General features: G+C 34.3%; 1 protein-coding gene across 6 annotated transcripts in view; it reads left to right on the forward strand.

Annotated features, from left to right (window-relative positions):
• The window catches only part of DEPDC1 (DEP domain containing 1), a 36,437-nt gene that overhangs the window by 14,009 nt on the left and 8,027 nt on the right, over nt 1-14,401 (forward strand). The window contains exons 10-13 of one of the 6 annotated variants that reach the window (XM_072974214.1): nt 568-744; nt 1,876-2,061; nt 10,901-10,929; nt 12,830-12,948. In XM_072974214.1, coding sequence (XP_072830315.1) covers nt 568-744; nt 1,876-2,061; nt 10,901-10,929; nt 12,830-12,948 — 511 coding nt within the window. Of the gene's footprint in view, nt 1-567; nt 745-1,875; nt 2,062-2,668; nt 4,914-10,829; nt 10,930-12,627; nt 12,678-12,829; nt 12,949-14,401 lie in introns of those variants that run through there. The other 5 variants (XM_072974217.1, XM_072974216.1, XM_072974215.1 and 2 more) reach the window with 5 other exon arrangements.

The following is a 14,401-nucleotide window of genomic DNA, read 5'->3' on the forward strand; positions in this document are numbered from 1 at the left end:
GAACCTGGTAGAAAGAAGGGCATAAGGTGTATTTTTTGGAGAGGTGGTAGTTGAAGCTATTAGAATAAATGAGCTCTACAAAACTGAGGAAAAAAGGAGTAAAAAAAACTGAAGCCTGAACATGTAAGAAGATAGGAAAACCTGCATGTAGGAATAAAACCAAAAATCTTTCAATTTAGTAAATATGTTCATCATCTATTATGTGCAAAATATTTAAAATAAAATTTTGATATTATTTTAGAATGAGGTGTGTAGTTGGGGTGTGTGCTTGTATGTGCAAGCATGCATGCGTGTGTCTTATGGACATGAATGAAAGTAAATTAGTTTTGAAACAAAATTTATCACAGGATTTGAAGATCTTTGTGATGGAATTGAAAAATACATATATCTAATTGTTATTAAACTTCATTCCCAATCGATTTCTGCATATAAGTGTCCTCATTTTTAAGCTGAAGTCTGCTTATCACTTTATCTCGATATTTCAGCATGATACTACCTAGGAATGACTGATATTCTAATTTATATAAAACTTCAAATTTTTTAATTCACATCTTTAAATGTTTCTAGATGATACACACTTTTTCTCGGTGTGTGTTATGCTGTTCAGAAGAAGTAGATCTTGATGAGCTTCTTGCTTCAAGATTAGTTTCTTTCTTAATGGATCATCATCAGGAAATTCTTCAAGTACCCTCTTACTTACAGACTGCAGTGGAGAAACATCTTGACTACTTAAGGAAGGGCCATGTATGTATTGTATATCTTACTGTGCATTAATTGGTTGCAAGTGGCAAACTTATCTCAAAGTAGCCTAATCAGAAAGGGAAATTTTATCAGCTCACATAAATAACCTCTAAAAGTCAGGAATGTAGACTGAATTTGGAGACTCAAATAGTAATAGGACTCTGTTTTCATCCCTCCATCTCTTATCTCCATTTGGATCCTATATTTGACAAATGGCTCCTTCATGTGATGGGGAATATGGCTGATTAAAGCTCTTGAGTCCTAGGCTTACATTTATAATGCAAAGGAGAGAAAAGCCATTCTTCCACCTCCAATTTGAAAAGTTCTTGATATGGACTCAGGTTGGCCCAATCTTAACTTAAATGCACATCCTTTGGTTGGTTGAAGGGGAGTCAGTTGAAGAGAGAGGCCATACTGAGTGGGCTACATCGATTAGAGGAGAATCTGTTCTTCAAAAAAGGTAAGGATACTGGAAGTGAATGGGAAGGAACTGTTAGAAGAAGAGAAGGAATCTAAGCAGCCAAAAAACAATAGATGTCTACTATATTCAGTCTTTGACTGTTCAGCACATGTATTCATGTTTCTTCCCATACATACCATTCTCATATTGCCACGACTTACCATAATTATAATTATCCCCACAATTTCTTTCTCTTATCAACAGATGTTATGGTCTCTACTCTTGCTCTTACATCTCAAAAGCAAGGTGAACACTTTAACTTTTCTGTCTCAGAACATCGATGTTTTAAGATGAATTAAAATATCACTTTCATTGTTATTGTTTTATAGTTAAAAGAATTAAAGTTATGGTTAATGGTAATGATGATAACTATTTACTTTTGTATGCTAAACACTTTGTATACATTATCTCATGTACATCCCCATTTTATAGTTGAAGAGACTGACCAAGACAAGTTTAAATAACTTGCTGATGGTTATAAATCTGGTAGGTTGTAGAGCTGGGATTTAGACCCTACTGACTTACTGCTACTTTGCTGCATAATACAGTTTTCTTAAAGTGTTGAATGGTTGGTGGCAAAATAATAGGTACTAAGTCCTATCAAAGAACACTTTACCAAATAGGAACATGATCAGAATTAATAGATTTGACTATTATAATTTTGTTCACTACAGATTAAAAGTCCTGGAGATGGACTGATTGCTCCTTTGCCAACATATTCATACTGTAAGCAAATTAGTACTCAGGAGTTTGATGAACAAAAAGTTTCTACCTCTCAAGCTGCAATTGCAGAACTTTTAGAGAATATTGTTAAAAACAAGAGTTTGCCTCTAAAGGATAAAAGGAGAAAACTAAAACAGGTAAGAGAATGAGCAAGTTCTCAATTGTAAATATTTTCTAATATGCTGTTGCTAATTGTTATTTAGTACCATTTCAAATCTAATTTCTCATTTTAAGATTTTGGATTTTGAATATCATATATGTAGGCTGTGTATGACTACCTGCCTGGTTTTACTCTCTTGAAATTTTAATAATAACAGATACTTTGTATGATTATAGCATGCATTAACCTGGAGAAACAGTTACAAAATTTGGATTGTAATACGTAGCTTTTAGTGACTCATTATTACCATTTAGAATTTTTAGCTCTACAGCAAAACCCTGTAGCCACATGATTCTGGCAAATCCAATTCCATGTCTGAGACAAAGAAATATGAAATATACTCGATCCTTGTGACCCTCATAGGCTTTATCAGTGAAAATGAAGAACATCTGGGATCTAAGAAATATTACAGTGTACCTTTCATATGTGAGAAGGCAGAGGAAGTAGCAAGGATAAAGTGAAAGGATACTCCTCTCTGTGATACATCTTTGAGAAAGGCACTGAATCCTTATAAAATGTTGACCACTGGCTTCAGCTAAGAAAATAATGTTAAATACGCTCTAATTCCTCACCTCATTTTTAAGTTTCAGAAGGAATATCCCTTGATATATCAGAAAAGATTTCCAACCTCTGAGAGTGAAGCAGCACTTTTTGGTGACAAACCTACAATCAAGCAACCAATGCTAATTTTAAGAAAACCAAAGTTTCGTAGTTTAAGATACTAATTGAATTGAAAATTATGTAATACTTGTGAAACTCTGGTAAATCAAGCCATATCTAAGAATCCAGCTACTAAAAAGGAAGTCTATTTATTAACAAGGTTTTTCTAAATAAAACACATTATTGTAAGGAGGTGCCAAAATAGTTTTTATCAATGTGAAACTGCTAAACTTGTGAATCTCAACTGAAAGCAAATAGGAATAGTTTTTAAGCAGATATCTTAACCAGAAATAAGTTTTTTTTTCTATATGACTGTCTGGAAAAGCTATCATTTTCTTTGCTAAAATTTTATTTACTTGAATTTTGAAAATTGACATGTGCTTATCAAGATTAAGCTGCAATTCTGTTTTTAAAAGAAAATAACTTATTGGCACATGTGCTTATGGGTATTAACCTAAAGAACTAGTTGTTTAGGATTACTTTTGTTTCTAAGTTTAAGACTGTGAACAATATTTGAAAAAACTCTCACCTGCTAAATGTTGCACTCTTTTGTATATTCTTTTCCTGCTTTTGATCTATTTATATATGTATGTGTTTTTTAAATATATATATATATATATATTATTGGGTTTTGGTTTGCCTTAAACATTTATCCCAACTGCTTCAGTCTTTCATTCTTTTCAGTGAATATGTTATGCATTCTCATGCTCATGAATCTACTAAAAGATGGAGTTGTGAAAGAAATATAATGCAATCATGTATTCATTCAAAAGATTTATTTAGCAACTACTATGTACCTTTCATTCTTCAAGATATGGAGAAACAATGATGAATAAAATAGAAAATCTCTTCCCTAAAGTATTTATTTTTTCATCAAGGGAGATATACCTGTCAGATACCTACAATAACAGTACACACCCTGAAATCAAGTTATGAGGATTCCTTCAGCTGAAGACTAGCCTTTTTTGATTATGGAACAGTTCTCTAAACTAGTGTTTTTCAAATTGTTGCATGTTAGAATCACCTGAAGAGCTTCAAAATAATACATACTCAGGCCCTACCTTATACCAGTTAAATCAAAACTTTAAGGGCTGGCATATAGGCATCAGTATTTTTTAAACTTTCTAGGTGATTCCAATATTTAGCTGACTTTAAGAATGAGTGCCCTAAATACTGCCTGTAAATAAAATGTCAAGCTGGTGGCATAATGACTTTTTATTTCATTGGAAGAAAATGAAAATATAAATGCCTTTCATTTTTTTTTTTTTACATTTTTTATTGATTCATAATCATTTTACAGTGTTGTGTCAAATTCCAGTGTTCAGCACAATTTTTCAGTCATTCATGGACATATACACACTCATTGTCACATTTTTTTCTCTGTGATTTATCATAACATTTTGTGTATATTTCCCTGTGCTATACAGTGTAATCTTGTTTATCTATTCTACAATTTTGAAATCCCAGTCTATCCCTTCCCACCCTCTACCCCCCCACCCCGGTAACCACAAGTCTGTACTCTCTGTCCATGAGTCTATTTCTGTCCTGTATTTATGCTTTGTTTTTGTTTTTTAGATTCCACATATGAGCGATCTCATATGGTATTTTTCTTTCTCTTTCTGGCTTACTTCACTTAGAATGACATTCTCTAGGAGCATCCATGTTGCTGCAAATGGCGTTATGTTGTCGGTTTTTATGGCTGAGTAGTATTCCATTGTATAAATATACCACATCTTCTTTATCCAGTCACCTGTTGATGGACATTAAGGTTGTTTCCATGTTTTGGCGCCTTTCATCTTAATACAAGGTTCTCCAAGCTTCTGCATGACCAACTTGGTACAAACTTGAAGCAGTTTTTCTTCCCAATTTTACTGAAAATTGTTAAATACCTGTTTCTGCATGTAAAGATATACATAACACATGAGATGTAATACTTATTGTTCAATGACTGTTTTGATTTCTCAGTGTAATGTCATACTATAAAATGACAAGATTCCATTTGAAATTAATACTTTTATTGAAAAAATTTGGACAGAAAATGATAACTATACCTTTTGCCCAGAAACCTTAACTATAAATATCTTGGACTGAATTAGAATTATTTTCAAGGTGTTTGTATACCTAAACTTTTCCTGTTTAAAGGTATGTAATAAAGTGAATTTTATTGCATATTGAGATAAAAATTATTGTGGGTTTTATAACAATTTAATTTTGGTTTTGTATTTATTGATTGATACTAAACATATAGATATTATATAGACATAGTAAACTTTCATCTTCATTAATGTGCATGCAATTGAGATTACGAAATACATGGTTTATCACTTTGATAATGTGGATTCTGAAGCCAGATTTGAATCCTACTGTGCTATTTACTCTGTAACCTCAGACAGGTTATTTGACTTCACTAAGTCTTAGTTTTCTTATCTGTATGATAAAGATTTTAATATTACCTGTCTTAAGAGTGTTGTGAGTTTAGCACAGTATCTAGCATAAAATGAGTACTCTAAATATTAGCAATTATTACTAGAAACACCTAAAATTATAGCATTAAAAGAGATCTTATCAAAAATATAGTCCCCTCAATTGCTTTGGGCAGAAAGGAACCAAAACAAAATTGTGAACAATTGGTGAGTCTTATTAAACTATTTTTTTAGTTATGAAACAAAAGTTTTGATTGTACCTACTGGTTGAAAATATTTGGTTTAGTATAAAAGGAAAATTTGATGAGGAAAGAAAGCATGAATATCTTCAGAGGCAGTATCCTTGAGTATGTGAAAGTATATGGGACTCATTACACAAATAGAGGGCTTAGCCTTTGTGTAGATCATGGACAGATTCCATTCTATCAGAAAAAAAGGCAGTCTTTAATTTCAAGTATTGTTGGGTTCATTTGATGTTGAGGGCTTATAGAAAGTCTCTTCTAATTGTTTTTACTTTCTCAGAAAATCAAAGTCAACACTGAGAGTAAAGTGTGGTGGGGAAGATGTTGCACATTTGAAGAGAGAGGGTGTGAAATAATCTAGCAAACCAATGTAAATGTATAGGAAATTGTAATTCTGGTCTCAGAAGTTATTGCCACCAACTATCCCCAAAAGCTTCTGTTAACTATTGTCATTTAATGGTCCACTCTCCTCATATACTGTCTATTTATCTAGCACTAAGTAGTGGAAAGCACAAGGAATTTGCTATTGACTAGCTTTTTGTCCTTGGAAAACTTAATGATTTCCCTCATCTATAAAATGTGAATAACAATATCTATCTAACGGAGTGGTTATTGTAATCAAGAAAGGCAGTATATTTAAATCTTTAACTTAGCAAACCCAAGTTCAGTTTCTAAGTTCTTTCTTATATTGAGTTTGACAAGATCTCTGCTGGTTAAAACTTCCCTTCCAAATGTCTCTCCTCAAATCTCACAATATATTTTCTATTCTGTGAGTGGTTATGTCTTTTTTTACCTCGTGTTTGGTGGAATTAAAGTTGGTTCCAGAATTTTATATCCTGGCAGTCTGTGTACCTCTCCAACAGATATACCACCCTTTGACTTTGAAGATAAAGAGCACGTATGTATATGTGTATGCGTATGGTGGTATTATTGAAATGAAACATTTGTAGGAGAGAAATGAAGGATGGCTGGTTTTAATATTGAACTCTAAAAGTCGGTTCATTGGAATAAACTTAACAGCTCTAAATACAATAAAGTACAGCAACTAAGAATCCTTTATTAACTCAGAATTAGCTTTGTGTTAACTAAGAATCTTATTTTCTAAGAACTGGGAAAAAATATACAGAATAGCTGTTTTTATCTCTCCTGAAAATTTCTCAGAATGTATACACAATGTATAAGATATTTGAAAATAGTATAGACTTTTGCTCATTATAAAAACAATTTTTGTTTCAAAGCCTAGCCTCGCATACCTTAGTTGGTCTCTGAATTACCCTTCCATAAGCAACTAGAAGACCAAAGTATATGAAATGACTATTTTTAGACATTGGACTACAGGTAATATAAGACTTATTCCTGAGAAAAGGAAGACAAAGGAGGTAAGCCTTATGATTTTCCTCGGGTTACTGCCTGCAGGCAGTTGCCAGGCCACAGTGCAGGGAGAGGGAACCAAAATAAAACCTAGTGTCTCATTGCATTAAGGAGCTAGAGATCAGAGTTCAGGATGACTGAGGGAGCTGCAAAAACAAAACAAGAGATGAAAAAAACCTTCTGAGATCTGCAGAGTGGTCTAGAGGTTCTGTTGAGTATTAATTGGCATGGAGAGTGGTGAAGGAAGTCGGCTGAGTATTGAAAAACAAGACCAAGGAAAGAATAGACTGGAAAGCAGTATACCAAACAATCCTTACACCTCACAGATCTGGGAATAGTTAATGTTCTCATCAGCTAAAATATAGTGAGGACTAATACCCGCGGCATGGGTAGCGTCTTCTGAAGAGCTGTGCTTCAGTAGTGGGCCAAATTAGCCCCAGAAAAAATCTGCTATAGATTAACCCTAATAAATCTTAAAAACAAGCCTCAAAATGTTCACATTGCTCTTCAGGTAACGTCCTGTGTGCCAGAACAACAACAACAACAAAAAAATTTCAGAATTTTGAAGAAATACAACAAAATCCAGTATTCAACAGTGTAAAAATCACAATGTCCAACATTCAAGCAAAAATAACCGGACATGCAAAGAAACAAAAAAAATATTCATAACCGGGGGGAATGCAATCAATAGAAATATACCCAGAAATGGCAGAGATGATGAAATTAACAGACACTTTAACAGAGTTATGTTAAACATAAATATATTCTGGGTTATATGTAAAATGAGGAATATGGTGATAGAAATGGAAAATATAAAAAAAGATTAAAATAGAAATTCTAGAGATTAAAAATACAATACTCAGAATGAAAAATACATGGAATGAAATTAAGAGCAAATTAGACAGCAGAAAAAAAATTGATGAAAACAGCAATATTAACTACCCGAAATAAAGTATAAAGGAAACAAAACTAAAAAAAAAAAAAAAAGAGCAGAATCTCAGTGAGCTGTGTGAAAATAGGAAACTGAGTAACATATGCAATATGAACCTAGCAACAAAAGAAGAAAAAGGGAGGCAGAAAAGCTATTGGCCCAAAATAATGTCTGAATGTTTTCTAAATGTGACAAAGATCAGGAACTCAAACTCTTTAACTCCTACTAAAAGAAACATGAACTTACACCAAGGCACATACAATCAAGTTGCTGAAAACTAATTATAAAGAGGGAAATCTTAAAAGCATTCAGAAAAAACAAAATTTGTACAGAGGAAAAGTAAGAATGATAGACTTCTTTTTAAAAAACTTCCAACCAGAAGACAAGAGAGATTATTTTAGATTTTGGCAGGAACTATCAGTACTCCACCAACCACTAGTGATAGTCCCCACATTAGAAGCCAGCCATTGGTGGTGCAGATCCAAAATTCTATTCTAGTCAGCTTCCTAGGACTAGTCTTAGTTCTGTCTTAGGTTATGTTTGCCATAAAACTGTGACAAATGTTTATGTGTTACTGAGTCGTACACTTGGGAACAACTTGTAAGAAAATGAAATTGAGATGAGGCAAAAGAAAAAGGTGAACTGCAATGCAATCACACACAGGCCTCAGCTGATCCAGAGCAGGGCTCTGGACCTGGGATGGGGCTTCAGAATTATCCCAAATTGGAAGGGGCTGGGCCTTTGTAACCTTCAGATAAACCAGTCATTGAATATGGGTTGATTCAGGAGGAAGTGGAACCTTGAGTGAGGCAATTCCCTTCAGCCAAGCACCGTTCCTAAAGAGGAGTGCAGCCAATATGTCTGACGGCTGGGGAATGAATGAATCAGCACTGAGTGGAGATTGTGGAGAACACCTCACACTCACTGCAAGGGAACCCTAGCATTAAAGCAGACAAACTAAGAAAAGGGTTTGTGTTAATACGAGAGAGGCTATGAGAACTCATGTTTTGGGTTATTTTTTACTTTATTATTTACTGATTTATTAAAAAGTAATGTCTTTATCATAAATGATTTGGAAATGAAAAAGTTTGTCACCTATAACCACATACATCAACCACATACAACCCTATGAAATCGTGGAGTATTCTGTTTCCAAAACTGTCTCTTAACAACTCAGAAGAAAATAGCTCTCTTTTTATCTTCTAAAGCTTATGTAATTGGTTAGGATGAAAGATTAGGAACAATTTTTCTTAAAAGTTCATGACGGTAAAAGTATAGTGAAAAGACCTGCATTCTTGCTCAGTATGTACAATGTCTTAGACTTTAGTTTTTGTGGATTTTCATCAGCTTTCTGATTTATAACTTGGAAATTCTAAAGACAGCATCCATATTTAGATTTTAGAGGTTTTGACCTGTCTCCTTACACTTAAGTGATCTTAGGTGAGCACTTTATGTTCAAGCAAAGAGTCCAAATTTCTTTCTCTCCCTCAGCTTAATATTCACATGTCCCCTCCACTCAGATTTATATTCCACATGTTATTAGGCTGGAGTGCTGTTAAACATTGCATCCCTTGTTCATTAGGCAGAAAATTAAGTTTCAACATCAAATCATAAATTCGAAGGAATTACACAATTTAAAAATCACTCAGCTGTTGGTTGAAATTTAACTTTAGGAGTAAGTGAATATAATTGCTTACTTATTTTTTAAGAAACCTATTAGTAAGTTAGGTTTCAATGATTTGTGGGCAGCAGTGCCATCTGCAGGTCTCCTCTGATGCAGCTCTTTTTAGTCTGGTGTTTTCTTAAAAGACACTTGACCCTTCTGAATATGGTTTATGATGTCTAGTACAAAATGGTATTAATCACAGATTTAAGAAGGGTGCAAGGGTGAACTTATAGGTACAGATCCTCATTAGGGATCTTTTAACCACTCAGGTAATATCAACTCTCATATCCATGTTTCTAATTCAAATGTTAAACAGAATGTGTAGGATCTAGAATATATATGGAATGAATATAGATATTAGAATCATGCAGAACTGGATTCTAATTGTGTCTGTATTGCTTATCAGTTATGTGACATTAAAAAAATTTAACTTCTCTGAGATGCAGTTTTTGTATTTATAAAATGGGGATAATACTTCCTTCATATTATCTTTGAGAACTCAAAACATAAAATATATGAAGTACCTAGCATAGAATGTGCATACATTATGCCCCCAACTGATAATAGTTCCCTTTTTCTTTTCCTTAAAATTAAAACAAAAATCTCAGGACCATTTGTTGTCTTTGTGCCCAGTGCATTTAAGAGTTATAAAATATATCATTACCTTTTTTGGAGAAAATGGGATTTGAAGAACTGTCTTCCTAGGATACTTATTATCCATTTATGTTGTATGCCTTTCCATTTGTATGTCTTTTAAAATGTAAATATATATATATATGTATATATATATATGTAATTAATTGCATAGAATATTTCTGCAAGGTATTTATAAGAAACTGATAAATGGTGATTGCTGAATTTGGGGGATATGGAGGAGTCTTATTTTCTTCATGTTTATATCCTTGGAACTGTTTTAATTTCTGTCATGTACAACATTACTTTTTTCAAAATGAAACACTAATAAATCTAAACATTTGGAAAAGGAAAATATATGAGATTATCCTTATATAAAAAGTGAATGATAATGTCCTCTCCTCACCTCAACCCTCAAAAATCTTTGCTTCTAGATGAAACGAGACAGAAAGAGAAGGCTTAACTGAACAGTTTAGATTTGGGATAAATTTTCTCTGAAATCACAGTATATACTTTCAAAGGAATTTGAATATAATTTTCTTCAAAATTGCTAAGAATAGAATACATTGCCTAAGATCTATGCTCTCAGGAAGCAGAGGCTGATATTCAGCTGCTGGCTCTATGTAGTCAACTATGATTGTCATGGCCATTCATGGGCTTGCCCAGAGTGACACAATATCTGATCATGTGACATGCATGTTTCCAGCTGAGGTTGAACAAGGTGAGGCTCTGCCTTCTTTCAGCTCTCATGCTGTAAACAGTTATCCTTTTCACAGGCTATATAGTGCCATGTTTTTCTCATTTTTGTGTTTTTTGTAGGTGATTTCACTCTTTAAAATCAACCCCAAGCATAGTTTTGAAGTGCTGCCTTTTGTTCCTAACTACAACAGGGTCGTGATGGAGCAAATTCATGTGTTAGGTAAGCTTCTTTCAGGCATAAGTTATAGTGCTGTTGGCTGTAAGTTAAATGCTAATGAATCAACAATACACATTAAATAATGTGTCTTTAAACAGAAACATACATAAGACAAGGTTATAGATTGATCAGTTGATAAAAACATGACCAAAGGCTCAAAGGAACCTAACCTTGTAATCCCCCTAGGAGCAGAGGTTCAGGATTTACTATTTCAGTGTTCATGGTTTATAGAAACATCACTGCAAATAATGAGAGTCAATTGTATTGCCATATGTTTACAAAACAGTGAAGGAGGTATCATCACTGATTTTTATTCCCTATACATTTCTGCATTTTCCAAATTTATACTCATGAACATACACTAATTTTATTACAAGGAATAAAATTTTTCAAAATATAACATTATTAGAGATAGTGTGGTATGAGTAAAACACATTGATTTAGTGGTCAAATGTAGATTTGAGTTACTACTCTGCCATGTAATAGTTAAGTAATTTTGGGAAAGTTGTTTTAATTTTTCACAGCATATTTCCCCATCTATAGAACAAATATAATATTATTAACTTGGGAAGTTACTCTAAGGATTAGAAACAATGTATCTAAATTGTCTAGCTCAATATCTGGTACACAATAGAACTGAAAAAAAGTAACTATTAATACTAACTCTCCTAGGACTAAATCACAGAAGCAAGCCTCAAAGGCTGCAAGTCTTTAGAAAATCATGATTTTCACCCTAGTTGTTATCACCATTCACAAGCACAAATTTCATAGATTCAGTGCCTCAGCTTCTCTATACTAATTTTCAACTATTTTTTGAGTATCCACAATGTACAGGAACTCTTCTAGTGGTAGATACAACAGACAAGGTCTCTGCCTTCTGATGTGTTAAATCTTGTGATTTAGGCTTTTGTAGAAGAACTATAGTGACTGACCCCCACTTATATATCCCACTGAATACCCATATGTCAGGGCTGGATAATTAACCCTAAAATACAGCATATTTTGGAAAGTGCTTCCTTTATGAATCAAGTCCATCAGATATTTGCTTAGGTACAGCCCCAGATTTTTACTCCTAAACTGTTGAATATGTGCAGCATCACAGTGCTTGATTTTCCTTCTAACAATTACTCTCCAAAGCTTGTTCCCTTCTTATGAGAGTTCATAATATATCTCCTTTCTCTCTCTACCAGTCTGGGGAGATTAAAGCAGAACATTTACACTAGGTTAGTTGAGATGATCAGTAGGATCTGACTATTACACAAATTTAGAAAAGTTCTAAAATGGAAGCTCTATTTTAAAAAGCAGTTTTGAGAATAACTGAATCCACATCTCAGTTAAATTTAATAAGGATGATTTAACTTGGGCATAATTCATAAAAAAAGTTATGCTTCTAAAAATAAACTACACAAATGAGAGTTCTAATTGGCTTCCCATACACAGAGGGGTGGCAGTGTATTTCTGTGTCTCTTTTCCCCAGTCATGATCTGTTAGCTGTGTTGTCCTTTTCCTTAGTATAAGGTGCTTGAAATATCATTACCTGTGTTCCCATGTGTTGTCCAAGAAGCTGACAAAATCCCTCTGTGTGTGGCCCAGTGTCCCACTGTGTCCATTACTAGTACAGCTTAGCTGACCTCACCCATGTGCTGCTGCTCTTCTGCATTTTTCTATTTAATCTTGTCTTTGCTTTTATGTTGCATTCAGCTTTTCTCTCCTGCCTGCTGCGATGTCCTCTCTGAATCTTTCCTTCTGCTTCAGCTCTCAGCCTTGTTGGAGAGACTGTTTACCTTTGGGAAATAATTTTATTTTGCCACCAGAAAAACCAACCCCCTCCCCAAGTGCTTCTTTTCTAACACACTCTGGACCTTGAGAACAGGAAACAGTAAGTAGTTTTTCTTCATTCCAGAACATCCTGGGCCATAGCTACACAGCAGGGATCAAAGCAGGCACACATCAAAAGCACCCCAACCGAGAGGAGCAGCCCTGAAGCCGCAGTGCCTCTGGCTCTTGTTATCATCACTGCCTGTGAGTCATATATATCTCATCTCATCTCTGCCCTGTCTGCTATTCCTTTTCTAGGCACAGCAGAGAAAGCTGCTTTTTAACAAACTTTCTTAACTCATGATAAAAACTCCTTCAATTTTTCCCTCCTTCCTTTCTCTCATAATTACTATAGTTAATTTCAGTGATGAAATTATTCATCTGACATTTCTTAAGCCCCCATTGTGTGCCACGTACCATGCTGAGTGATGAAGCTAGAGAAATGAATCATATACTCCCTACTCTCAAGGAGTTTTCAACTAATGGAGCAAGATAACCAACACAAACAGTTCTAATATAGTGTGATCAAGTCCATAGTAGAGGCAGGTAAAGGGTCTTTGGAAAATAAATGGAAGGGGCACCATTTCTTAGGTAAAGTGATGCCGTAGATGAGTATTTTGTCAGACAGAAGGTTCAGGGATGTAGGGACAGGGTATGGGAGGGTTAGGGTAGTGTAGACAGGAACAGATCACGAGGGTGCAAAATAGCAGATGTGTTCTTGAGGGAGGGGTAGTAGAAGCAGATCAGGATTGCTGAGCTGTGTATTTGAGGCCGGGAGTTACTGGAGATACTGCTGGGAAGAACATCGTAAAAATTTATCCGACATGTATTCGAGAAGTTGGACTTTATCTTACAAAGAATTAACTTTACTAAAATGTAACTTCCTTGTGTTAAATTGAATAACAGACCCCCAGATAAAAGTCCTAATGCCATAATCTGTGATTATAATACCTCATATTATAAAAAAAAATACTTTGCAAATGTGATTGAAATAAGAATCTTGAGATAGAGAGATTATCCTGGATTATCTGTGTAGTCCCAATATAATCACAAGAACCCTTGTAAAAGAAAGATAAGATCAAAAACAGAGATGTGAAGATGGAAGCAGAAGACAGAGAAGATGCTGTGCTGCTGTCTTCAAGATACAGGAAAAAGCCACAAGCCAATGAATATTAATGGCATCTAAATGCTGGAAAAATCAAAGAAACAGATTCTCTCCTAGAAACTTAAGAGGGAAAGTGACTCTATGAAACCAGTTTAGACTTCTGACCTTCAGAAACATGAGATAATAAATGTGTGTTGTTTTAGTCACTAACTGTGATAATGAACAGCAGGAAATTAATATACTCCTTGAGAGCAAGGAGTTTGGGGTTTATTGCTGCTCTGTCTTGTATGGTACCAGAATACACCACCAAAAAATATCCTCCTTTGGGATATGGGTTATTTTCAGCTAAAGGCCAGTAGAACCAGAACACCTAGCAAAAGCTTCAAAATTAGGGCACAAAGTTCCCTTTTGTAAAGGAAATTTACATTTATGAGGAAATTTTCCATTTATAAAGATGTCTCCTTTTCCTGTACCAGGAAGAGAACTCTTAACAACACATCAATGGAGAAGGCACCCCCCCCCAAAAAAAAAAAAAGAAAGAAAAGAAACTGG

Source organism: Vicugna pacos, chromosome 13 (genome assembly GCF_048564905.1).
Source record: "Vicugna pacos chromosome 13, VicPac4, whole genome shotgun sequence".
Classification (NCBI taxonomy): domain Eukaryota; kingdom Metazoa; phylum Chordata; class Mammalia; order Artiodactyla; family Camelidae; genus Vicugna; species Vicugna pacos.